Raw genomic sequence first — 26,603 nt, forward strand, 5'->3', positions numbered from 1 at the left:
TGTATTCACATCCCCAAACTAATTTCACCTGCAAAAAGTGGAGGGGGGAAGGAAATGGCTTTTAGAAGACATAAAACCAAACCAGCCAATTTCTCTACTGCTTTCACAGAAATTAGAGATCCTGAGATACTACAGAAGTTAACACTTCAGCAGTAATTTACTCTTGCACAGTTTTTCATGGTAAACGCTTTACAAAAACTAGCTAGAAAACAATAATCTAATAAACTGTTTCCAATCAATCCACTCATTCACTGTTCTGTTCTAGTTAGACTTGTGGTCAGCTTCTTAGGGAAAAAAAAATCTCATAATTTGCCACTCCAAAGCAGAATTACGAATCTTCCTGAGACACTCCATGAATTGTTTCCCCCTTCAAAGAACACCTTCATGTTACCCTCCAACCAAAGCTATTCTGTGATCCTATAACAAACAAACAAGACTCAGAAAACAACTTAGATGAGAGATTCCTTAACGTAACACTTCACTAATACTCCACAAGTTTATCTTTAAGATCCATGTTGTGCTACTAGCTCATGCTTCCTTGCTGTAAGTGACACACAAATCAGTACCACACAGTCTGCTTCTTGAACTGTTTGAAAGAAACCAGAACAGAGACAACAAAGGATTTGAGGGCTTTGCTTTATTTTTTAGCAGTTAATGACTTAAAGTCCTTGCTGTACACATAAATGTCAGAAAGCTCAAGTACTCCACAAGCAGCATGCTCATTTAAGACAGATGTTCAAAATGGGAAAGCGTCAGAGGCTGAAGCGTCACTGTGGGAGCTTTATGAAAGGGAAAGAACGGAAACAGTGTCAGAGACAGGAAGGAAGTTCCTCAGAAAAGCTGTGCAAGAGACCTTCTAATAGATGTACTCCCAACTCCTCTAACTTTATAGAGACAAAACCACAAATGACATTGGAGTCCCCAGACCAAGGAGGCAGTTCTTAGAATACCACGGTAGCCAGCAGGCAGATAAGCCACAGAGCCAAGCAGATGACTTCATTGAAAGGAGCCTTCCTCATGGTCTACTTCTCAGAGATACTTTGCAGCCCCTGGGCTCCTTCAGACACTCCATATGCCACTTACTATCCCCTTCAGGTAAAACTGCATCCACAGTAACAATGTACACAAACATGTGTTCCGAGAGTTATTGACAGACCACAGTTCACACAAAAATGCAAAGTTAAGGTAAAGCAAGTAACTAATTTTCCCTTCATTTTTCCCCAAATCCCACGATGAACTCCCTCATTGAAAATAAATATCGCATCTTAACACAGAGGAGACAAATACAGCTGCAACAGCTATCAGCCAGTTGAGTTAAATCCCAACACAGAACCTACAGCTTAACTGAAGCGGATAATAAATACCTGAGCTCTTTTGCTTATTCGTTGAATACAGCATGCCACCTAACACTACGGCTGCCTCGTTACATTATCAGAAGGATGACATCAAAGCAGTATTTCAACAACTGGCACTACAGTTACACACAAACAGTACTAAAATAACTACAGTCCTGTGTGAACCATCCACATACAAATAAATTCTTTCATGGCCAAACAGGGAGAACACATATCACAACAGAATGATCTGCTTGGTTACAGAAGACAGCTAGCTTAATACATGCATACCATGTTTATCTCCTCTAGCTAAGCAGTAACATTAATGCTAAGCATGCAAATGCTTACTCTGAAAATTACATGAAATGAATGAAGTTTTATATTTCTATTTTTCAAGCTGTGTAGAGCTTTTGTTTAAGATTCTAAATCGTTGTTTTAATAATAAAAAAGAAAAAAAAAGAAAAAAAGAAAAAGAGGGCGACTAAGATGATCAGGGGGCTAGAGCACCTCCCCTATGAGGACAGGCTGAGGGAGTTGGGCTTGTTCAGCCTGGAGAAGAGAAGGCTGCGGGGCGACCTCATTGCAGCCTATCAATACCTGAAGGGAACCTACACCCAGGAGGGGAGTAAACTCTTCATAAGGGCTGACAATAGCAGGACTAGGGGAAATGGATCCAAGTTGAAGGAGGGAAGATTTAGGTTGGATATTAGGGGGAAGTTCTTTACGAGGAGAGTGGTTAGGCCCTGGAACGGGCTGCCCAGGGAGGTTGTGGATGCCCCGTCCCTGGACGTGTTCAAGGCCAGGTTGGACGGGGTCCTGGGCAACCTGATCTAAATGTGTATGTTTGGTGGCCCTGCTAGGCAGGGGGGTTGGAACTACATGATCCTTGAGGTCCCTTCCAACCCGGGTGATTCTGTGATTCTGTGATTCTGTGATTTTGTTTAGGGGAAAAAAAAAAAAAAAGTCTTCTCTTAAATCCTTGAAAGTAATTTGCTGTTGAGAGTAACATACAGCGTCACTTACAAAAGCATGACAGTAGTTCTGATCAGTCCACAATATTTCCAAACACAACAACAGTGAGCAAGAGGGTCAGTGCCATATACTGAGGTTTCCCATTCCACCTCTGACTTAGCTCTGCAGAGCAGGCTACCTGGAGCAGCTGCAGGGCCAGGAAACCCAGACTTTGAGACCCATGTCTGCTCCCAGCTCCCCTGAAGGTTAACTTCTTCCTCTCCAGGCAGGAAACTCATGTCATCACGCTGCAGTCACACACCTACCCACATTCATTTTCTGTCCAGTGCAACCAGTAAAGCAGAACAACTCTTCTTACAAAGCAAGTGAGAACACAGCTGAAGACTGCTCAACCTGAGCAGCTCAGAACATAAGGCTACGAGGAAAGAAGGCTGCTTTCTCTCCTTCCTACCCCTCACTACTGCTTACTGTATTCTGCACGAGCAATTTGGCCTCCAGACACTGTTCCTACAAATGGGACCTCCTCTCAGGAAGACTTGCAGGCTAAGCAGCAGCACCTGGCAGGACACCTCCTGAGCTACAACCATGAAGGTTCCCTTTACAAGTCGTACCTACAGAACTCTGGAGTCACTGTACATTTTTCCTCAGCAAACCTCACGTTTGCCCAAACAGTTACCACAGAGCTGGAAAAGATCAATCTTTTATCCTATTGCACAACAGGGCAAAAACTCAAGCATGTCCCACTTTCACCTGATGGGAGCACACATTCAGTAGGTGACCCTACCTGATTATCATGAACTATTCTCTTGTCAGCCTTCCCCCACTCCCTCCTGTCAATGTCAGTATTTCCCACTTGGGTGGGCAGGGTTATCTGCTTCTTGCTTGCTCTTCAGCAATATTTGGAGACGCAAGCTCATTTAATGCAAATCTTCCAGAGGAAGAAGTCTTAGAATATTTACCCATATTGTATGGAAAACAGAACCATCTCTTTTGGGTAGTTACAGATGAGTGCCCTAAAGGCACCTCAAGCCTTCAGCTAGTCCCTGTGACAGCCAGAACAGGCCAACATCCCCTACAGCACAAGCTAATGCCTATGCCATTACAGCAGAGACCAAGGAGAGGGCTAGAAACGAAGACAAAGACTCAAGAATTAGCTTGGTGTTGAAGCTGCAGACAAGGCTGCTTCACTGACCTCAGTTGCTCAACCTGCTCTAGATGTAAGGTTTGCAGTACACTTCCTCATCACTGACGTGGAATACCACAAAGGGCAAGGCCAAGAGAATTCAACTCTGAGAAGGCAGAAAAGGGTTGCCACCGAGTGAATCCGTGTTTCTTTTCCCTCAGTACATTATTTTTACCAAACAGCATTCATTTTGCCTGCATCCAAAAAAATATAGATGTAAATTAGAAGCTGGTCGCTTGAAGAGATATGGGAAAAGGGAAGATTTCATGCTCTATTTCTTATGACACAAAGGAAAAAAAAAACAAAAAAAAAAACACACAGAAAGAATGAAATACATGCTCCAGATAAGGAAAAGTGGAGAGAAAGCAGCCTGTTCCATTTAATGAAAATACTGAGGATATTAATTTGTACGTGGTAATGCATTATGAAAACGAAGGCAAACATACTAGTACAACATGCTGCTGAATGTCATATTAATACTCATGAGTTACAATACAGAAAGCTGAAATAATCAGCACTGATGGGGAGAGAGGGACACCGTGACAAGTGGCTGTTACTATTTATAACTAAAATAATTTTCTTATGAAAGAGAGCAACCACTCTGTGCCATTTTCATCCATTCATCTGTACAAAGGCAAATGGCCATGGAAATTTCAGTCAAAACACCAGCAGTACGCAGTTAAAATTCATACTGGTATGCTGTTAAATAGACAACCAATGCAGAGTAGCAGCAAAACGATGGGAGAAAAATAGTAAAACAGTAATATGGGGAACAAATGTTTAGCTTTTACAATAGCACCTAGATTCCTTCTGATCCAAACAAAACAGACTACAGATCAGTTTTTACAGCCTACTAAAAAATAATAATAAAAAAAAAAAACAATGCAACAACACTAGTGATGCATATGAGTTTCAATCAGGAAGTCTCCCCAGTCATGGAGAACTGCAAACTCATCATTTTCTCTGGTTTCATTCACTGTTAATTCCCTTTTGAAACTGAGGTGATGGATCTCATTAGTTCTTGACTGCTTTCTAAAGGATGCAGCAGAACAACTTTCCTTCAGAAAGATGCTAGAGCCTTTTCTTATGGGTCCTGCCCCTTTACTTCACCTTCTAAGGAGACCAGAACCTTGGTTCTTGGTTGGTTTTTGTTCTGATTTTTTTTTTTTTTTTTTTTTTTTTTTTTTTTAAAGAGGAGGATAACACAGCCTCTGTATTTCGCTGGAATTGAAAGAAATATGATAAATATTTCTGTACAGAGAAATTAAAACCCTTTCCAAAAGATGGGAGAGAAGGGGACAGCCAGCATCCTCTAAGACCAGTTTGGAATATTACTCACAGTGCTTTTATAGCATCTCTTCTGTAACTTTCTGGAGAAACAGTTATACCACCTCAACAGCCTCAACTCTGGAGCCAAGATCACTCAGAAGGGGAACATGCTTTTCTTCAGCTATCACTTCTTCTGCACACGCACAACATTTAACTCTTCAGATGCAAGAAGCACCTCTTCTGCTTTTCTATAGAAAATCCTGGAAGAGAAGCTCATACCCTGGAAGTCAATGACTGGCAATTGAGCTGGAAACACTCAGGCTGGTACAACAGCATGCATCCCATATGTTTGTCCAAATTAATCCAAGTGGCTCTACTGGAATTGACTCTCTAATTCAGTTGTGGGGTTTTTTGGATTTTTTTTGCTTGTTGTTGTGCTGTGTCTTTCCATCTCAGCAGATTCTCAACTCCTTACGCCATCAGTAACATTCTCTTCACCCATGCATTCTGAGTCACAGCCGTAAAACAGATCTGTTTTAACAGTTCAGGAGAGGTGTAAGACACCCACTATTCAAAATGAAGCTTTACAATTTAATACCAGCGCAAGTCCAGAAGCCTCAGTATTTGCACAAAAGAGCTCCAAAAAAGCATTTGACAGATTATAGCTGCAGAATTATAGCTATAGAATTTGTGCCACAACAGGTTCTGGAGAAGAATTCTGGAGGCCAGTCTTTCCTGAAATCCTTCAATCTTCAGGACAAAACAAAAATCATTGTTCACATCTAAGGTGTGATCACTTTGTGTACTTCTAAATAAGAGCCACCTTCAACACTATTTTGTGAGGCTGATTCACCATCTCAGGGAAGGTCCAACATAACATTTAAGCCACAAGGGTGTAACAGCGGTTAAACACAGAACTTAAAGTTTTACTCTTGATCTAACTTTAAGTCTGCCACTATTTCCAACCTTTACCATCACCACCAGATTTTTATTTAGATCAAAAAAGTGTATAAACCTGATTGAGATCTCCTGGTGGCACTGATTTACATATCTTCTTCTGGAATAAAAGCTAAAACAAAAGAAAAGAAATTCTGAAACACACAGTTCTGGGCACTGCTCCTGGAAAGCAGTGTAAGCAAAAGTCACTGAAAACATCACATCAGCAAAACACAGTGAAAGACTTCTCTCTTCCCCAGCTGTACCTCCACATCCATGTTACACTGTGTGAAGTCATCTGACTCACTTCTGTGAGCCTTGCACAAGTACAATTAATCAGAAAAAGTTGGAAAGTAGTTTAAAGATTGGAAAGGAGGCTACAAGAATGGATAAATAGGCAAATATAGAACAGACTAGACACATACCGTACTGCTACCCAAGCTTTCTGCACACAAATTGTAACACAGACCTTTTTCATCCAAAGCTTCTATACTCTGACTTCCTCTACACAAACATGCATTATGCAATTCCCACCACTCACAATAAACAAAAAAGCTCAGAATTAGCTTTTCCTAATGCCTAACTGCCCAGTTCATACATTTAGTGATTTCTATGTGAACAATGAACTTTGCTGAACATAAAAAACAAGGTTTATCTTCACAAGTCATTGCTAATAAAGATTTTCAATCATCCACCTTTTTCTCTACTGTGAGACCTTGTTGATTATTTTTAGTCACTCTTTGTACCTTGCCCTTTCTTACCCAACCATTATTTTTTCCTTGGAGTTTTGACCCTCCTTCTGATGATAAGTGTTACAGGAAGAAGATTTAGCCTTACAGCGGCAAGAGAAAACACTCGAAGATGTACAAGCATCTAACTCAAAGAAACAGCCCTTTACACATCTGTTCACTGCTAGAATTCAGCTTTTAGCCATACAGTTAGAATTTGCAATGACTATCTCAGCATATTAAGAAGTCGTAATCCTTATATCAATCTCCATGTGTCTCTATAGTAATAAAGGATTCACTTCAAGTTGTACCATTCAGAAAGAAGCAGACACAGAAAACCTTTCCTGCACAACAATGCATAGAGATGCTTATGTACAGAGAAGGCAAATCACCTCTTTAGACAGAACTTTAGGCCAATAGTATTTCTATCAACCCCATAAGCCAACGTGACCTGGGACAACTTCATATTAATGAAGAGTAAGGCCAAGACAACATTATCAACAAGTCACCTCACCGTAGGGATACGATTTCACAGTCTGTATACAGAAAATGGCACTGCATGTTGTATGTCAGATAGCATTTCTCTCTCTAGCATCTCTCCAAAACATTTAGTGAAGAATCTTAGAACAGAAAAAAACAAATGTTTTTATGAAACTAACACATTAATGGCTGAAATTAACACTCTCTATTCCTACATTAGCACACAAATGCTAACAACTGTGGCAGACACTTCTGATGTCAGGGTAAGTAATTCACCTGTGTTTCAGCAACAACTTTTCTCTGCCTCAGTTTAAGAAAGGTTAAGCAGAACTCTAGCTACAATGTGACAGCTCCCAACAAGCCCTACCGTTGGTTTTGCAATGCCTTTTAACTGCAGGAAGATTCAGAGTTGGCTCAGACACACAACTGGACAACACCTGACACATGGCAGGAATCAAAGGAATTTTCATCCTATTCCAAAGAACACTGCTCGGGGGAAAAAAATAAATAAATAAATAAGAAAAGAAAAAAAAAAAAAAAAAAAAAAAAAACGAAAAACGGAAGTGAATTCCAACACCACACAGAACAGCACACACGAAACCTGGCCTAGCCTCTTCCAGGAGCACACTCGTGCTCTGGCCGCACCACCTCCACCCCCACCTTCCCCCTGCACTTTCAAGGCCACAGACGGTCACCCTCTAAGTTCCACCGCCTGTGCGGGGATAGCCGCCCCTCACGGGCTCAGCGGCACAAGACGAGCCTAGATACAACAAGCGGGGCCGACCGGACGAGGGCCATGTGGGAGCGGCCGCCCGTCCCACGGCCCAGCGGCTGTCAGGGCGGCGCCGTGGTCCGGCTCGCAGCGCCCGGGGCTCCCGTCTGGCGGCCGACGGTCGCAGAGGACGGCCCCGCCGCCGGGCGCCCCGAATGCGGGCAGCGCCGGGCCGCGCTCCCGGCAGGCCGCCGGGCTGCGGTAGCGCAGGGCGTCGCGCGTCCTCCCGCTGGGCCTCGGCCCTGGGAGGAAAGAGAGCGGCGTCCGGGCCTCGCGCCCGCGGCCTCACTCACCTCCTCCGCCGCCTGCCGCTCCTGGCGCCGCTGCCGGGCCCGCTTCCGGCTGCCGGGCCCGCCGCTCCACCGGAAGCGCCGCTCCCCCGCCCGCCGGCTGCCACGTCCGCACTGCCCGCCAACCCCCGGCCGCCGCCGCGCCCCGCCCGGAAGGGCCCGGATGCCGCGCAGGCGTTCTGGCACTCGCGGGGTGACGTCACTCCGGACGCGAGCCGGTCGCCGCTCGCTGCCGTGCGGACTCGCCGTGGCGGCGCTCGCGCTTCGTGACGTCGCCGGGCGGAAGTGCGGGCGGAAGTGCCATCGCTGGGTTGGCCGGGCCGAACCCCCAGCGTTGTTGTCGCGGGGCCTCACACGGCCCTGTCTCGCTGGAGCGGTTGCGGCAGAAGTCTGTGTATGGCCCCGCTTTGGCGCCGAAACGCAGTGGCGTTGGAAGAGCGGCTGGAGCGCGCAGGCAGAGCCGTGCTGCATTACTGCCGTGACCGAGCCGTAGTGTGATGCGAAACTACGTCCTTTGAAGGGTTAGCCACGGTGTCCGCGTCACGGGACGTCCCGTGCCCGTTAGCTGCTGAGGGCTGTTCTCAGCGCGTGCGGAGCAAAAAGAGGTCAATTTGTTCTTAAGGCTGTCAAATAAAATTACGTCTTAACCCAGTAGCATAAGGGGGAGTGTGGATTTGATTTCTCCTGTAGCTCCCAAGCGCCAGGCCTGCATGGGGTGGCCCGGAGGCCTCTTCCGGTGTGATGCTGAAGAGAAGCTGGTGGTGCAGGGCCTGGGTGCTCTGCTCTCTTGGCCATCGAAGAGGCCAGACGTGATGTCCCCTGCTGAGAGCTGTCTGAATCCCATATGTGTGGCTAATCCTGGCTATTCTTGTCCCCATGTCTAATACTAGGACTGGCTGCAGAGCGTCTGAGAGTGAGGAGCACATCTCCAGCCTGCCCGTGGTTTTCAGGACACTCCTGTGTAGTTACACCAGCTGCATAAGGAAGGTACAAGTGGAGAGTGTTGCCACTTCCTGGCTACTCTGGTTCAGTTTCTCAGGTTTGGGTGCCGTCACCTGATCTTGCACAAGTTTGTGCTTGTGTCACATCTATACCCGAAACTGCCATGCTAATGAATCCTCAGTGCTGGGTTACTCAGATTCGCATTTGGAAAGGGAAGTGGAAATAAAATTTTTACTGAAAAGCTTCCAGCTTTGAGAGTGCCAGATGAAGCTCTGGAGGCAGGAGGTGAGCTATTTTCAGCCATGCTTCGGTGAGAGATCCATGCACTGAGGGTGAGATTGACATGACACGTGTGCAGAACAACTCTGGCCCTTTACCAACAGCAGAATCAAATGTCTAATCATAGGCAGAGCAGCAGCTGAGAGTGCAGAAGAGCAGGGAAGGCTGGGCTTGACAGTCTCAACTCTCTTCTTGTGTGTGTGAACTTGAAGGAAAAAGTGAGAAGAGGGCCTTTGAGGAGACTGGAGAATTGTGATGTGAATGGTGAAGATGGGAATGGGAGATACTGCCTGTTAAGACCTAGAGCCTGTTTCGAAGTTGGGAAGACAAAATATCCAAAGTACAGAAACCATGGGAGCCGAAGAAGAAATGCTCATCACTCTGTCTGGAGGTGCCCCCTGGGGCTTCCGGCTGCAAGGGGGCTCTGAGCAGAAAAGACCCCTTCAGGTGTCAAAGGTAGGACCTCCAGGTGTGAACTGAAAGGGCAGGGTTGTTCTGCTGAAGTCAGATATCCTTCCTGATAAGGCATCTTCTGCCAGTAAAAGGAGTGTCTGAACTCCTTTATGTGACAGCAGATCTTAAAAGGAAAACTTGGGGGGAATGGTCAGGCAGGGTGTGGGATGGGATGGATGCTGCTAAGGTGGAAGTGTCAGGTGAAAGGTGGCCTGCTTTCTGGATCGTTACGCACTTAATGTTCCCCATTTGTTGGCACTGATCAAACAATGGTGACAGTTCAGGAAAAGAGCTCACATATGAAGGTTTAAGGACTTGTGTAAGGCATCCAACTAAATAAAAAATAATTGAAATCAAAGCAACAAATGCCATATTGCAATTCAATGTAACTGTCTCTAACCCTTCATTATATTATCAGTTTATTATAGTTCATTATATTATCATCAGTTCATTATATTATCAGAAGTAGATGCTCATTTCTTACGGTCTGCTATTTGTGAAGTTTTCTTAATGCTGTCCAAAAGGAATATTTTTGATGCGTTCAATTGAAAGAAGAGATGAAAAGCAGTTGTTTGCAAGTGAGATGAAATAACAAAAAAGAAACAAATATGAATTCTGAGTTGCACTTGTGTAAATCCGTAGCTGTTACTGATTTCCTGACAGGAAGACTAGAGGTTAGGTTAAAAATTAAGAAAAAAGAAAATGGTCCTGTGTTTAAGCTCATAACAGCTGCATTATACTTGATACATTGATATGTATGGATGTCTCCCTGGAAGACACCCAGCAGCAGGAATGAAAAAATGCTATGCCCATCCCCATTCTGTTTTCCTTAAGTCGATTGTGTCTCTGACAGAGAACTTCAAAATGAAATGTTCTATGACCTCAGGTCAAGGAGTGTTTATCTGTGAGTTCTGCCAAATGGCTTGGAATCCCATGGCCTGGCCCACAGTGGATGTTTCTTACATAGAGAAAGATTGTTTTTCTACAGGAGAATCACATATTCATAGAGCTTCGGGTACTGAAGAGAGATAATCAGTACCCTTGAAACAGGTATCTGGAATCGGTGGTTGTTAGCAAAACAGGATTTTCATTGGCCACGTAAGCTCTGTGGGGTTGTTTTGACTCACTTTTTCTCCCAGTACACAAGAAACTGGGATTGAAGTGGCAGGACATGCTGAGTAACTTAGAAAGATTTGTTATAACAGAACAGCAGCAAGAACTAGCCATTACCCATGCTAAGCTGCACCTTAAGGTGAATGGAATATTGCTCTCGGTTTGGTAGCTTTTTCAGAAAGATACTAAATTGAGCTCGCTCTCACCTCAAACTTGGTATCATGCCTTAAGACTAGCAATGAAAATATACATATTTTTACAATACTTGTATATATGGAAAATATAATTGATACAAATCTAAGTGTAAAACATTCTTCTTGCAGGACTGATTTTATGATTTTACTTTTTTTGCTATTATTATCCAGAATTTAATAGCATCCAGTTGGCCATAAATGCTGTTGTAAAAGCAATAGCTTAATCAGTCTCCAAAGAAAGGACTTAGGGATCCTTACTGGGAATCTTGTAAAATGCATAGAAGAAAATAAACCCCCAGAAGGCATGCAGTGTCCTGACTGTCTTCTGAATGGCCGTGTTGAGAGTAGAAGTCTGAATTCCAGTTTTTGTGTCTTTGAGTTGAAAGCTCACATTCTCATTCTTCTGCAGTCTGCTGTTAACATTTGCAGGACGAAATCTGGGCCAAAATGCCAACGATGTAAAGCATCTCCCAAAACCTTAACGTCATTAGCGGTATCTGGATATTCTAGGAACTGAAGATGGGAATGGTCCCATCACTAGGGAATCATGTCCAGGGATTGTGGCCGTATGTCACTGCACAGAGAAATAGGGCAGTATTATTTTTTTGTTAGAGCTGTATTGCTTTGTTAGAGCTCCATTGGTTTGCTGGAGCTGGGTTTCGTTGGCCGTGGATGCGCAATTTGTTCTGTTCTGCCTCCATCCATGGGATCAGTGGCATTGCATAGCATCAGGACATGGGGTCAGGGGGAGGTGTCACTGAGATTGAGCCTGCCTCACAGAAGTAAGGTCAGATAACACAGTGTTTGTTAGTGTGGTGAAGGATGATTTGTGTGCGCATGGAAAGACAGATTAGATAAATGAGAAAGGTCTATTAGTAAACTGAATGCTGTCACAGAACAGCCTCTTGGGGAAAAAGGAGAGTGCTGGACCAGGAAAAGTTTGGTTTAGCAGAACAGAAATTATTATTTTTGCTTTGATTCTTACAGAAAAATGTATTTGGACAGAATGGTGAAGAACAGAGCAGGAATGTGTATTAATCTGTAGGAAACATGAAAGGAGATACAGACGTGAGTATCCTGTACCTCCAAGGAAATACTACATTGGTACAGTTGGGCGTCTCTAGTTGTCATTTCAGGCAATTTCAACTTCTAGACTATAAAAATAATAGGAGTAGCAGTAAGGGAAGATGCTTACCATTGGATGTTGAATCAAATTGTTTCAAATTATCAGTATGCACTGTGAATGAGAATTAACAATGCTGGTGTTTTACCCTATACGTAAACATAATTATTTGTGAACAGAGTTTTACTTGTTATACAGTTTCCCAGTAAAGATGCAGTCAGGCATTCCAAAGACTAAATGTTGCACAACATAGGATTTCCTGTTTAAAGTTACTTTCCTGTTGTATTACAAATCCCTGCACATTTCATTATCTTACATGATCAGTTTACACAGGCACCTCTTACACCTCTTGCCTTTCTTCTTTCCAAAATTTACATCACCATCTTCTTCGCAGAATCACAGTTAAGCTGTTAGATGAAACAAGAGACCAATTCTAAACACACTCTAGTCAACAACAAGGGGTAAAAAAGCAGCTGGATGTTCACACACTGGATTCACCTGCCAAAGTGCTTCTGATGTTTCACTCTCCATGGGCTATGAGTTCAGGGACATGCCTGGAGCAAGATGCTGCAATTACACAGCATGTGGACAGTTCCTTGGGTCAAATATTACTAGCCTTGTGTTCAGGTAACCTTAATGGAGTCAGATAGCTCTGTCTGCCTCAGAATGAGGGAAAAACACTTCTTCCATTCAGCGGCGCCCAGGGGATACTGATGAAAAAAATCGAATTTAAATAACATGATCAGGATTGAAATGCTAATATTGACTTCAACTGATTACACGGTTCCAGATCTGTAACTGCAAACATCTTTTGTTTTAAACTTTCCTGCAAGAGCACATACTAAATATTTTGTTCTGCCCTAACAATCATTTGCAGTGTCTGTGTGCTAAAAATGTCTGATGTGTAAATGAAAGACAGTGGTACCATAACAATTCAGTCTCATAAAAACAGATACTGTAGGAGTGGAGGGTGAGATGAACAAGAAGCAAAAGAGTATTTATTAGTGCCTGGGGAACCCTCAGTAGAAAGAGTAGATGATTTTTAAATTAGGGTTATGTTAAAATATCAATTTGGTAATGAGTAAGCCAGAGGAACAACAGACAGTGATATGCTCAGCAGGCAGAAACACAGCAGGATAAAAGATCAACAGAGGACATGAATAATTCTGCAGAAATTATGATGTTTGAATAAGGGGAACTAGAGAAGCAAATAAAGGGAAAGAATAAGAGTAAAGAACTGAAAGAGGAAAGGAAAATCGCCATTCTGTTCTTAGCTACAGCAATGTTCTTTCAATTGAACTCAGTTGAATTACTGTGCTTTCACATTTGGCATATTATAATTTGTAATTAACTTATTTAGGAAAGCAGGTAAAGGATAATGGGAATTCACACTACCCCTTACCACACTGATGGTGAATTTGTATAGCTGTGTGGTAGTAACACAACAACGCAGCAACAGCACACATCAAATCTTTGGCCATCAACAGTCAGCTGTTGATGAGTAAACAAGCTTAATAGCGACACACAGAATGGCCCCATTGATGGAAAAGTTTTTATTTTAGAAAGGCTTAGGAAAAAGCACATTGCCCTAACACATACAGTATTTATTGTAAGGAGAATCTATAGTGATGAGATTCTTCACCCATTCTGAAAAGAGAGTACAGTAAGGGAGAACAATACCTTCAGGTTCTTGGAGGATTTCTTTGAGAGAAGGGGATGTGCATCAGATGCTCTTGGAGCTAAACAATATGTGAAATGAGTAGTCTGAGAAAAGTCATCAGGTAAGCATTATGCTTATCAGCAACCAAACTAGGAACATAATATGGAGCTGTATTAGGGAAATAATTTCTACAATTAACAGGGCAACTTTCAGATGGTGCAAGTGCATGCAAGCTGCCCTTTGGAACCTTCAATAAACAAGATTTATTCTATGAAAAAGAAACGCTATAAAAAACACAGAAGGCCCTTGTGCTTAGTTTGAAAGATGCTTAGCCTGGTTCACAATGAATACTGAAGAAATAAATGGAAACTGGAAGCTTTCCAATTGCTACTGATAGCAGAGGAGGAAGATCTGAACAGGCTGCCCAGAGAGCTGTGGGTGCCCCAGCCCTGCAGGTGCTGCAGGCCAGGCAGGATGGGTGCTGGGCAGCTGTGCTGCTGGGGGCAGCCCTGCCCATGGCCGGGGCTTGGGGCTGGGTGAGCTTTAACGTCCCTTCCGACACAAACCATTCAGTGATTCTGTGTTGTCAGTGACTCACATGAAGATAATGAGCCAGCGAAATTATACATTTCTGGGGGAAAAAAAAAGGCAAACAAATGAGCCTCAAATGAGCCTCAAATGAGCTGTGTTAGGGAGACGCTGGTGTTACTGACTGCTGGTACAAGTAAGAATTCACTGGAAATATCACACCTATGGAGCTCTTTCCTCTTTCAAAAGAGGAAATTCAAAAATTAATTCAAGATAGAGCAGCTATAGAAAAGGAAGGGAGAAGAATTATTTCACTTAGCGCAAAGACTGAAAGATATGATGTCTTTCTACAAATAGATGCTGAGCAAACATAATAAATAAAGGACAAATAAAGGACAGCATTGTCACTGATCAAGTGTGCACAGAAAGACCTGGGGTAACTAAGCAGGGCGGTTCAGCAACAACTTTCCTTCCAATCCTGACAAACAACTAAAAGCTTTTTTAGAATCAGGTTAGGTGGAGTAAACAATCTGGTATCCGAAACAACAGGGTATTGGCCCTGAAAGCTTGAGAGGCTCCTCTTTTTTCTCTGTACAAACACAGCAGCAATTGAGTGAATTGTTATGGGAAGCAGCGACACTGGAGTGTATAGGTTTTAAAAGCAACAACTGTTTTGTTGCTTAAGAGCAGTTCATCACAACCTCCTTTCTCACCTGTTGCATGTTTCTCTCCTACAAACTCACTGTTTCTCTTTTCTCCTGTGGCAGATATCCTTGCAGCCTATGTGCTACAGGCTTATCAGCCAGGTGCTGATGTCTGTGATCCACAGCCTGGCTCTCTGTCCTGTTCACCTTTGCTTGCATGATGTTATTCCTGCTGATAGTTGCCAGCTCTAACCCAAATAGGCCTGAAAGCTTGCAGATTTGCAAGCACTCTGTGGAAGGTGGATAGACTGGTCTCTACCTGATCTCATGGGCGTTGAATGTCACACCTAAGAAAGTTGTGGCGACCTAATCTACAGCAGTCTAGTCTACAGCAGTCACTACTGCTAGTTTTGGAGGACCAAGTATGTCCCTCGGTGCTGTGGAAGAAGTGCCTCAGGCAGTTCTGACAGTGCTCCTGTACATGTTTTATGACCTGTCAGCACTCAGACAGGTGCCACCACTGGCTGCCAGCAAGGGAGTGCTGGCTGTGGTGCCAGGAGACTTTCTGAGGGGCAGATGGGCCACAGTCTCCGTGCACTGGAAGGGGACGTGCCTCCACCACTGCTGTCTGGCCAAGGAGCTGCAAGCTGTGCACAGCACTGGGACAGCAGTGAGCAGAGAGCAGTGCTTGGAAGGGAAGCTCTGCCCTTCCTAGCAGAGATGAGGGGATAGGGCCTCTGGGGCAACCGTAAGAAGGTGGCCTGAAGAGAAAATTGTATTGTCATAGTTGCAAATTACCATTTTTGATCACATCAGCCAATGATCTGGTTCACAAATCTCTGTGCATCACTAAGGCTTGGAGTTACCGGCAAGGGAAGTAGCTTTACGCAGGCACTCCCTCTCATTAGCACAAACAGCGGACTGTGCAGGATTGCTCACTGGGAGAATCAGAATTTGGTCCAGTGCACTGTCTTCTTTCTCCAGTACTGGAATAGCAATAGTCCCCTTACCAGTACACTCGAGCTGGTAACAGACTAAAGAAGTCTTGTTTGCATTTAATGGATTGTCTAGCACCAGCATCCTCTGCCACTACCAGGTTTCATCTCCAAACCCCTTGTCCAGAAACCACCCAATCTGTTCTGCTTGCTGGTCAAGATACCTTATTTCACCACCCTCCCTTTCTGTGTTCATTTGCTATTCCAGATGTATGTTTTGTCCCTTCTTTCACTAGATAAACACCTTCTACTTAACCTTCACTGTAGATGACCTTTGACATAGGTCTGCAGGAACTGCTTTACTAAGAGAAAGTACATGCAGTAGTGCCTTTTAAACTGAAGCAAATCGTTAGGCAGGAAGTTATTGGGATTAAATTAAGAAGTGTAATTATAATAATTAGTGTAATTATAATAGCTTATAGTAAATATTCTACTCTAATAAAAATACTGAATTGCCATGAAGATCCTTAATAGGCAAGGCATAGAGAAACTATCTTAATGGATCTTTATGTTCAGGTGAGCAGCTGAGACAAAGAAAAGAGTCAGAGCAAATGACTACTGAAGTAATTCCTGATTACCAGATTGCAGTCATTTACAGCTCACAGTCTGAGAGTTTTCTCTAAGACCACACAAAAAACTCACCCAGGTCTCCTGAATGCCAGTCTAGTGCTTTAACCACCAGGGTATCTGTCCTTGCACAAGTAAAAGATTAGGCCCTAGCCTAATCAAACCAAATTGTTCCAGTAACTGAACTGGTGTCAATGCAGATGTGCCAAAAGAAGAGCTGGAGGTGTTTGCTTCTTCTTTTGCAGCTGCTGTGTTTGTAGTTCAGCTGAGCGTGTGGTTCTGGGAGGAGCAGACCCAGGTGTTAGACAACTCTTCAGATTCTGCCTAAGTTCATTTCTTTCAGTAATGCTTTATACTGCTTTATACAACAGGACAGTTCTTACATCTCCGCTGGAACCCTGTAACAGGACTACATTTCACTTAAATGGGAATGAAATTTAAAAGCTGCCACACAGCCATAGAGCACTGCATGGACGGCAGCCCTGTGATGTGAGACACAAGCAGAGAGGGAAAGGGAAAGTCCAGTTGTAGTCAATATACAACTCTTACTTGGCTTGAGTTTGCTTGGTTGCTGCTGGAAAGATTTTAGAGATTAGATGGAAGACCAGTAATATAATTTGTCTTTCTGCTGTACAGATTATGCCTGAGGGAGGAGGTGGGAAATGCTTTGGAGACACAAGGGGGAAGTGCCTATTACAGTTCATTCCTGAAAGGCACTACAGACCTTCTGACTACCATAATACCTTTTTTTATGAAGAAAGTGTGGTGGCCAGCAGAGAGGATGGCTGCAGTTTCAGACAGGTTCCCTGGGCTATTCTCAGGCAAGATGTGAAGCCACTGAGTTACTATCAGGATTACTCTATTCTTAGTATCGCAGCGTGTGTTCACTCCCCACATGCCACCACCTAAATATAGTCCATACTGAAGAACAGATGCTGCCAAATTGCATCTGACCCCTTCTCCCTTGCATTCTGTTCCCAAAAGCTAGGCTGAATTCACCCGAGACACATCCAATAGCCAGGGCGTCCTTTTGTTTCTTCGGGGCTACACTAAGAGAATTCTTCTCTAGCCAGATCATCATCCTAGCCTTCTTGGCCTAGCACTGGTCTTCCCTTCAACATCTTTTCTTCTTCCCTGTACTTTTCATTTGTTGCATTCACTCTTTTCATTTTTGTCTCAGCTGCTTCTGTCCTTTCTCTCCCACCTGATTCAATATGATCAATTAGAGGAACAGTGCAATGTAACAAAGGAAAAGAGGAAATGTACATGCACATACATAGGCCCTGTAAACAACTAAACAGGTGAGAGCTGTTTTATCACAACAGAAGTCTCTGGTGTGAATGCAGTGAGAGGGACAATTTTCTATGTGCAAATGTGTTTCATTAAGTTGTATTTCCAGTATTCCACACTAATTTATATTTCCAGTAGCATAAATCAGTAAGGCTCTGATATTGAGATTCCATAAATGAAGCTGTAATCACAGAATAATGGAATTATTTGGGTTGGAAAGGAACCTTAAAACTGACGTAGTTCCAACCCCACTGCCACGGGCACGGATAATGTCTGCTAGACCAGGTTGTTCAAAGCCCATCCGACCTGTCCTCGAACACAACTAGGGATAGAGCATACATAGCTTTTCTGGGCAACCTAGTCCAGAGCTTCATGACCCTCATAATAAAGAATTTCTTCCTGAGATTTAAATGTATCCTTCTTCAGTATAATCTAAGGAGGACATTTCTCCATCATGAACCAAGGTGTACTGTGGGGAGGGAGGTTTCTACAGAGACAAGGAGTCAAAAGTATAACAGATAAGTAGTTACAAGACAATTTGTGAGGTCTTCCCCTCCAAAGGGAGAGGTCAGTCCTTGCCAGAGATCAGAAAGTGCAGCTCCGTAGAGCTACTCCAGGCCACTTCTCAGAGACCCTTACTGCTGCCTCTGGCTTGCACAAGAAAGTGTTCAGGGATCTGCTTCACAAAGCAGAGGGGATTTCTCTTTGAAATGCCACTTGTCCCATCCTTCTAGAAGGATTATTTTCCCCTCCTCTCCCATACCGTTCAGGAGAGCTGCTGGGTGGCACATCCTTTCTTCCCACAGCCTGTACAAGCAGCTCCTGTCAGCGGCACTCGCTGAGGCTGCCGGGCGCCCAGGAGAGGGCACCTTCTGGACATAGGGAGCAAGTAGTGAGTCTGAGGGCAGTTTGACCTTCAGGGTGGGCAGCGAGCCTGGCTGGCGGCATGAGCTCCCAGCCTGGCCTAGTGCCTCGAGGACTCGGTGCTGCCCTCCCTGAGAGCGAGATGTGCAGGCTGCAGGGTGTTGTTGTTCAAGGTCTGCATAGCACTGTGCTGGCAGTCACACGCTAACTGGCAGGCTGATGCTGCTCTCTGTCCCCTGGCTCTGGCAGACTGCACCCTGCTGACAAGGTCCCATCCTTTCTGTATGGCATGCTGTCAGCCTCCTCACTCTGCAGATTCCCCTTCTGCCTTTCTCCTCTCCAGCAAATGCAGTGGGGGTAGGAGTTGTCATTATGAAGCTGTAAATTGTTGGTTTCCCTCTGCCTTTGGGAAGCAGATCTGTAAAATTCCAAGGGAAGATTTACAAACCTGTGGAAGACTGACAGCCAGGAATGCTTACATGCTATTTCAGACTCTGCAGGTCCTGGGCTTGCCACTGGTCCTGTTTTCCCAAGGAGGAATGGAGAGAGGCAGAAATCTCCTGAGTTTCAGGGCTAGCTTGCAGCTCCCACAGCAGCCCTGAAGTAACCACAGTTACTTTTGCACATGAGCCCTCTGCTGCCCTGGTAAGTTCTGACCACAGAGCAAGCCAGAATCACTGGGCTGGCACCTCTGCTTGCCACAAAATGAATGGGTTGCCTGCTGGCATTGCTCAACCTACACAGGACAGCACATGTCCCAGCAGCCTACTCTGAGCTAAAGGTGCTTGAGGGGGCAGCAGGAGGCTGCCTGCCTGGGAATGCCAAGTGGTTCTCTGCAGGTTCCAGCAGGGCCCAAGGGCTCGCAGAAAGCTCATGAGCCTCTCGTATGGGTGGTCACCAGCCTAGAGCCAGCTGGCTTCAGTGAGCATGGAGGAGTACTATGGGATGTAAAGAATGCTCTCAGAACCTCCAGACAACATTTAACCTCTTCGTTGTTCCATAACTGAGAGACATACTCAGTAAGTGTGTTCTTATGCAGAACACAAAGCACTTGGCTGTGGAGCAGCAGCTGTCCTTTTGAGTAATACCAATGAGATACCTTTGGTCACCCTCCCTACAGCCCTAACACTAACCCTCTGCATTAGCTGCTGTTGCAGTAGGCAGCACTGGAAAACACGTCTGCTATCTCTTCTTAGTTAACAGCTGCACTTTGAGGGAGTATCAGGAAGCAATATTTGTACTGTAACAGCAGAAATGTAGTTCTTCAGCATTGCAGACCCACATGTTCTCATTCCTAGTTTATATTAACAAGAAGAGAGATAAAAGGCTAAGATGACAGAAGTTGATGGCTGTGGCAGCTGGGATGAGCGAATCCCTATTTTAAGCATGCAGACAAAATTTGGGGTCAAGCTGGAGAGGCTACAGAGGGATAAAGTGCCAGTGAACATACAAACAACTCAGAGCATAGGGCCCCTCTTTCTATCTTCTTAACACTTCTCAGTCCTGCTGACAGGCTGACCTACAGGCAGTACTGCTCTTGCCTCTTGACATGGGTGGGCAGGGCTAAGCCTGGTCACATGCTGATTATGCAGAGCCTTCGGTTCAGACCAGCCAGCCATGCCGAGGGATGTCCTCAGGGCTTCAGCTCTCTTCTGCCCCTTGAGGGAATGACAGTAGAGTAGCAATCCTCTCACATCTCCTTCCATGGTAGTGAGGGCAGAGAAGCTTGTAGAATTCCACGCAGACTCCCACAGCATTTTGTCTGAGTCCAGTTGCTTGAGCTGCAAGGCCGTAAGGTGTGGGAGAAGGTGCCTTGCAGTGCATTACATCTCTGCAGGAATCTGTCTCACTTCTTTCACTGAATCTTCTGTCAAACAACTCTGCACAGATTTGTTTCTCACATAACTGCAAGATCTGAAGAAAATATATAGAAGCATTTATAAATCTAGCATATTTCATCCTGATTTACTCTTATGCAGTGTTTTTGTCTGGCTATTTTTGCATGTGCAAACTAAGTGCATTATGAGTGCCAAGCTGTCCTATAAGAAGGTTGTCACACTGCTGATCTACATGAGAGGTCTGTGTTTTTGAGCTCAGTGGACACTTGGTTTGCTTGCTAGCCCCAGCAGGAACCCTAGACTGTGTTGGGGGTTTCAGTGAGAAGTTCAACACATGTCATGGAACAGAAGAAAAGAGTAAATGCTTGATGTGTAATGGCCACAAGAGGCCAGACTGGGTGCTAGTCTGACACTAGAGCCTCAAACTCCATTTTCAGATATGGCAATGCATATCCTGCACAACTCCTGTTAAGGCTAAAGATTTACTCCAAGTTTACACTTGTGTAACAGGACACCATGTGGCCTGATACAGATATCCAGAAATATTTTGGCCAAAGCCACTCGAGCAGGAATTCTTGATGGCAGGAAGTGCCAGAGGGCCCCCAACTCCTCCCATTCTCAGCATCCCCAAGGACGGCATCCACAGGGACTCTGTGTGCACGTCATGGGTCACACCACAGAAGCACAGTCGTGGGTACAGCTGGGAATCCTGACACACAGCCATGTATAGGGAGAGTCTGGAATAAGCTCCCGTTCCTTCTCTGAAACACAGGCAACTTAGGAAACAGGGCATGAGAGATCAAGAGCAAGGTACTCCAGAGTTTTAAATTTGCAGTGAAGGACTCAGACTAGGTTGGTGTTCAGGTCCAGCCTATGCTGGATCAGGGAATACAGAAACAGAAGGGCATAGGCAACCTGGTCTTCCTTCAACTTGGCAGCGCAGTTGTCTTTAGGCCTTATTTTATTCTTTCAGGGAGAGAGCAATAGAAACGCCAGCAGGAGATGAACAACTGAACTAAATGGCTACTATTCTTCCTTTCATCCCTATTCTTTCACTCTCTTTTTTTTTTTTCCAGATCCGAAAGCGAAGCAAAGCATGCCGTGGAGGCCTGTGGGAAAATGATGTGCTGGTATCTATCAACGGGAAGTCATGTGCTGGCCTCTCCCATGCTTCTGCCATGCAGATCATCGACTCATCCAATGGCATGCTCAATATCCGAGTGAAAAGGTAAGCTGTTTCCAAACACCAGGACTGTGACAGTACAGGCAGCAGAGCAGCTTCATCCAGCACAGCAGCTCTCCACATCCAGCAGGAGGAAGGCAAGCAGGGAGCCTTTAATTTCTCTATACTGTAAAGTGTACTAAGAGGAGATTCCCATGGCTAACACGGCCATCCAAAAGTTCAGCACTATCTCTATGCTGCTCTCCAAGAACCTGGTACTGGTGCTGAACAGACTCCATACCTTTATGTTCCGCCCCCTCCAGCTGGAAGAAAACGTTTGCAATGTAAGAAATATGCTGTTAAAAATGAACAATATAGTTTCCAAACAAACAGTTGACATAGGGCAGTTTACCTCAGGAATTAGCAGTCTCCAGTTCATTCTGGGTAAAAAAAACTCTTCAGTAGAAATAGATTTGACTATATATTGGATAACTGAGCCACCAGAAAGTCGCACAAAGGTTACCTGGATATTTACTACAGCAGGCCACTGTATTCCAATATGATATGAACTGACTTCTACAAAGAAGGGGGTAGGGGAGTCCTTTTTCTGGGAAGATGTATCTCTGCTGAGCTCTCCAGCAGAATGTTAGAAACAAGGATCAAATTTTAGGCATACAAACGATCCCAGTAACTTTGCTGTTTCTACCTTTGTGAAAGCAAGCCCAGTGCTTCAGAGCATGTTAGATGAGGGCCAAGCTGTAAATCAATCAGGTAAAGACGAAGGCAGCAAAGCTGTGTGAGGACCTAACTAGTTCACACTACCACCAAAACAGAAACTGCCCTCAGAAAATAAGACCCTGGTGAAGGGATCTGGGAGATGTTATCCTCTGTAGCCCTCAGAAGACAGAGCACTGTGAGCAAAGGGAAGGGAGAGCCACCCTGCTTACTGGCATCTGCACACTGGGGGCCAAGGAGAGCAATGCTCAGAGAAGGAAGGAAAGCAGGAGCATGTAGGCTACTTCCCTTGGCTACAGGGAGGGTGCCGTGCCTTCTGATGTGCTCACTCTGTCAGCCAACTGTGATGAATTGGGATGAGTGAGCCCTGAACAGGGTGGCCAGAATAGCGCCTGGTCCCTAGCCAAGGCCTTATCTCACCCCTTTGGAGCCCATCTGCAGCCAACAGGTGCCTAGGCAAATTCTTTGGGCCAAAATCAGCACACTTTGAATTAGCAAAGTGACAGGCTTCTCACAGGATGCATGGATCAGCCCTCTGGGAGCCAATATTGGATGGATTGAGAATAACGTAACCAGTGAATAAAGTTGGCTTCATTTTGGTGTAGCAGAGAACTCATCAAATATTGCTTTCTCAACACATCTTTATTAACACTTCATATCTATATTCCCAGGGACAACACCAATCAGTTGCTTTCAGAGAGGACAGGTGGCTGGAAGACTGCAGTATGCAAGGTCATATATGCATTTCTGCTGGGGAATGTTTGTAAAGAGACAGGAGAAAGAGGTCTGAATGGATAGTCCAGAACAACAGAAAATAGCTTATAAGCAGCAATGATTTTCATTTATCTGTTTATGTATTTAAAGAAAAGAAAGAACATTTCTGTTTTGCCTGAGGAGCTTTGCATTTTCTCCCCAGTAGGAATTCATACTATAAATATTATTAAAATAAATAAACTGTCAGGAGAATTGCCCACAGTTAGCTTCCACCAAGGTTTGACATGAATATAAATTTTTCACTGTTCAGAGGCTGGATAACAAACAATTGATATCATGAACCCACAGCTTTACAGAGGCAATGTTGTCTGCCTAGCTTCCCAGTAAGCATGCTCAGAAGGCTCCTTTATAATTCTAATGAATCCTCATGACTCTGGCAAGGGGAAGAAGTTCCCCAGCCCAGCTGTGTGGTTTCAGAATCAAACTGATTTTGAGCGTTTAAGACTTGGTTTCCAAAGATGTCATGAAGCAGAAACTCGGGATGAAAGCACACAGCTGATGTCAGAGATGAGTCTGCCCTTAGTGTCTGTACTGTGTGCACTGTAGATATCTGTCCCACAGAAAAGACACCTGAAACACCAGCTCAGCCTCTGTCCTTCCCTGTCCAGCGGGCTCCCTCCTCACATGCAGTTTCCTTCCAGCTCCCCTCACCAACCAGACCTCACTCACTGCTTTTCCTTCTCCCCGCAGGACAGTTGGTGGGGACCAGACTGGCCCGCGGCTTCAGCGCTCCCCTTCCCCAGGGCAGCGAGTGCTCTCCCCACCATCCGCACTCAGCCCCACGGCACAGCTCCTGAGCTCGGCTCCGGCAGGAGCCCCAGCCACCACACAGCCCTCACAGCCCCGTAAGCCACAGAGGCACCTGGACAGCCTCACCTCCCCACCGGATAGCGAGGCCTACTATGGTGAGACTGACAGTGATGCAGACAACGTGGCCCAGGAGAAGCACCGCCGGGCCCGCAAAAAGTCCCCACGCTCCCCGCCAGACGGCACCAACAGCAAGGCAGATCTGCCCCAGGACGAGGTGTCCCTGTCTGAGCAGAGCGGCTATGAGAGCTTGCCCGAGGCTGCCATGCAGAAGGAAGCCAAGGAGGCCAGCTACAGTGGGGTGGCCAAGAGGGAGATTGCCTGTCCACCCGGCAGCCGTGCAGACACCCCTTTCTCAGAGAGTGAGGGACAGTTGCGGCCGTCCTCAACAGAGGGTCGTGAGCCTTCTCCAGAGGCGATGCTCCTACCCCATGCCACCAAGGCTATCCGAGCAGAGCGCCATCTCATCCCCATGGTGGGGCCAGTGGAGCACCCAGTTGATGAAGATCTAACCACCACATATGCAGAGAAAGCCAAGCAGGCTAGTAAGTGCTTTGCACCTTGCCACTCATCCTTGCCCTCTTCCTATGCTTGATCTCCTTCTAAAATCCTTGTTCCTGCAAATGTCAAGTGGGTTAGCTCCCCTAGCTTGTGAAGAAACCAAGTCGGCCCTGCAGAGATGGGAGCTTCCCATTGCACATTTGCCACTGGGGTCTGGATCACCAAGGATGTCCCAAGCACTAGATGAGAAAAAGGGCCTAGGGTCCAGGAGTCACTTCTAGGACTCCAGCCATACAATCAGCGATGTAGCAGCTAAGGTAGAATCAATCCACATGAAGTATTGGCAGCAAATATAGGTGGGAGCTGGTAAATCAGTTAATCTGGCAGCTCCTTGTAGGGTGGGTATCTCTTGAGACCTTTCCAGGTAGAATAAAACACTGAAAAATTTAGAGTATTTCTTGGGTGATGGACCAGAAAGTGACCTCAGTTGAGAATATCTTTCCTGGTTTCTGCTATATATGGCATTTCAAACTCAAACATGATGACAGGGTAAGATGTTATTTGATTTCACAGTGGTGATCTAGCCAATAATATCAAATAAAAGGTAATAATATATATTTTTTTCATATGAGTATATCAGTCAAATGATTAACTTCTACTTCTCTGAGCCTAGAAATTAAGCAGGTTTCAAAAAACTGACTTAATTGTGGAACAGACTGGGAAACTGAGACATAGAAAAGTTATTAGACCGAATCAGAGATAAAACACACACTAGACGTCTTTTCCCCAGACCAGATAATATTTCAAAGCTATTATTACACCACTCTTCCCTCTTTTTCTTGGTCCTTTAGAGGTAACTGTCAAATCGAGGCTGTATCTGCTCTACTCTGTGTTGAGGACAGACTCAGTTGAGTGCTTTATGTCAGGCCCTGCTTGGCAGTACAACTGACTTGATGCCTTGTAGTAGTTCTTCCTAGTCTATAACATTCACTTTCCCTAGAAGAGCAAAGAAATCAGCAGTTTCAGACTCTCTGACGATGAAGCTATTTTTTCCCCATTTGAATAATGTACAAGCATGAGGTGAATGGTGAGAAAGGCATGTTCAGCTGCTCCCTGCCATCTGATAGTCCTAGCACTGGATGAGCAAATGCTTTACATCAAGGCTTATTTCCATGGATAGTATCAGCACACAAGGCTCCCAGGAAAGCCAGGTGTTTAATGCAGAACATTTCTGATGGCAAAATAATACCCCATGGCAGAAGGTGATGCAACTGCACTGCCAGCGAGAGGTAGGGCTCCTAGAAATATTAGAGGCTGAGATGGTATTTTATTCTCGTATTACTCTTTCCACCCCTCATCCCCCTTCTGGATCATCTTTGGCTACGAGTGTCCTTATGTAAGAGTTGTTCTGCCATGGATTGCAATTCACAAGGCCAGCTTGGGTTTTTCTTGAGTTAGGAATCTTGGCAGTAAATGTGAGGGTAAAACTCTGTCTTGATTATGCTGGATTACAGTAGCCATTAAAAAAAAAATTGTGGGACTGCAGAGAGGCACTGATTCCTGCAAAGGGACTGCTTGTAGAGATGCCATATCCATTGGAGGTACCGCAGCCATTGCCAGAAAGATGCAGCCTTGCAAGGATATTTGTACATGAATTGGCTTAGCTCCTACGCTTGCTCCAGGCTCTTATGGAGCCAGAGCCAGAATCAGATGAGTTTTAAGTTCTGTTTCTCTGCTGTCTCTTAGCAGTACACAAAGCACAGTAACCTACTCTGGGACAAGGGGACTTCCAGCTTTTGCCAAACCAGAACACAAAATCAAGCTCATGGCTTAGAAGCTAAACAACTTTTTAAAAACAGAGTTATGAAGAGTAGCTGACTTAGATGATCAATCACAGGAGCCTAGATCTTGATATAGACACAGGAGACATTTAAAAACCATTCTGACTACCTAATCAGATGTTTGCCTTTTGGTGCACACCCTCCTTGCTTTGGCCTGACCATCCAGGCTGGATGTGGCTCTGAGCAGCCTGCTCTAGTAATTGGTGACCCTGCCCATGGCAGGGGGGTTGAAATTATATGATCTTTATGGTCCTTTTCAACCCAGGCCATTCTATGATTCTATGACCTTCACTTTTGTTATGGCTTCCACCACTACGCTGTAAGAATAA

General features: G+C 44.9%; 1 protein-coding gene across 1 annotated transcript in view; it reads left to right on the top strand.

Moving 5' to 3' along the window:
* Nucleotides 1-9,536: 9,536 nt before the first annotated feature.
* The window catches only part of SYNPO2L (synaptopodin 2 like), a gene marked incomplete at both ends in the record, with an annotated part of 29,966 nt that continues 12,899 nt past the window's right edge, over nt 9,537-26,603 (top strand). The window contains 3 exons of the mRNA XM_079535640.1: nt 9,537-9,641; nt 21,531-21,682; nt 23,816-24,477. Of these exons, the coding sequence (XP_079391766.1) occupies nt 9,537-9,641; nt 21,531-21,682; nt 23,816-24,477 (919 nt within the window). The remainder of the gene's footprint in view (nt 9,642-21,530; nt 21,683-23,815; nt 24,478-26,603) is intronic.

The sequence above is a fragment of the Tetrao urogallus genome, assembly GCF_951394365.1.
Source record: "Tetrao urogallus genome assembly, chromosome: 5".
NCBI lineage: Eukaryota > Metazoa > Chordata > Aves > Galliformes > Phasianidae > Tetrao > Tetrao urogallus.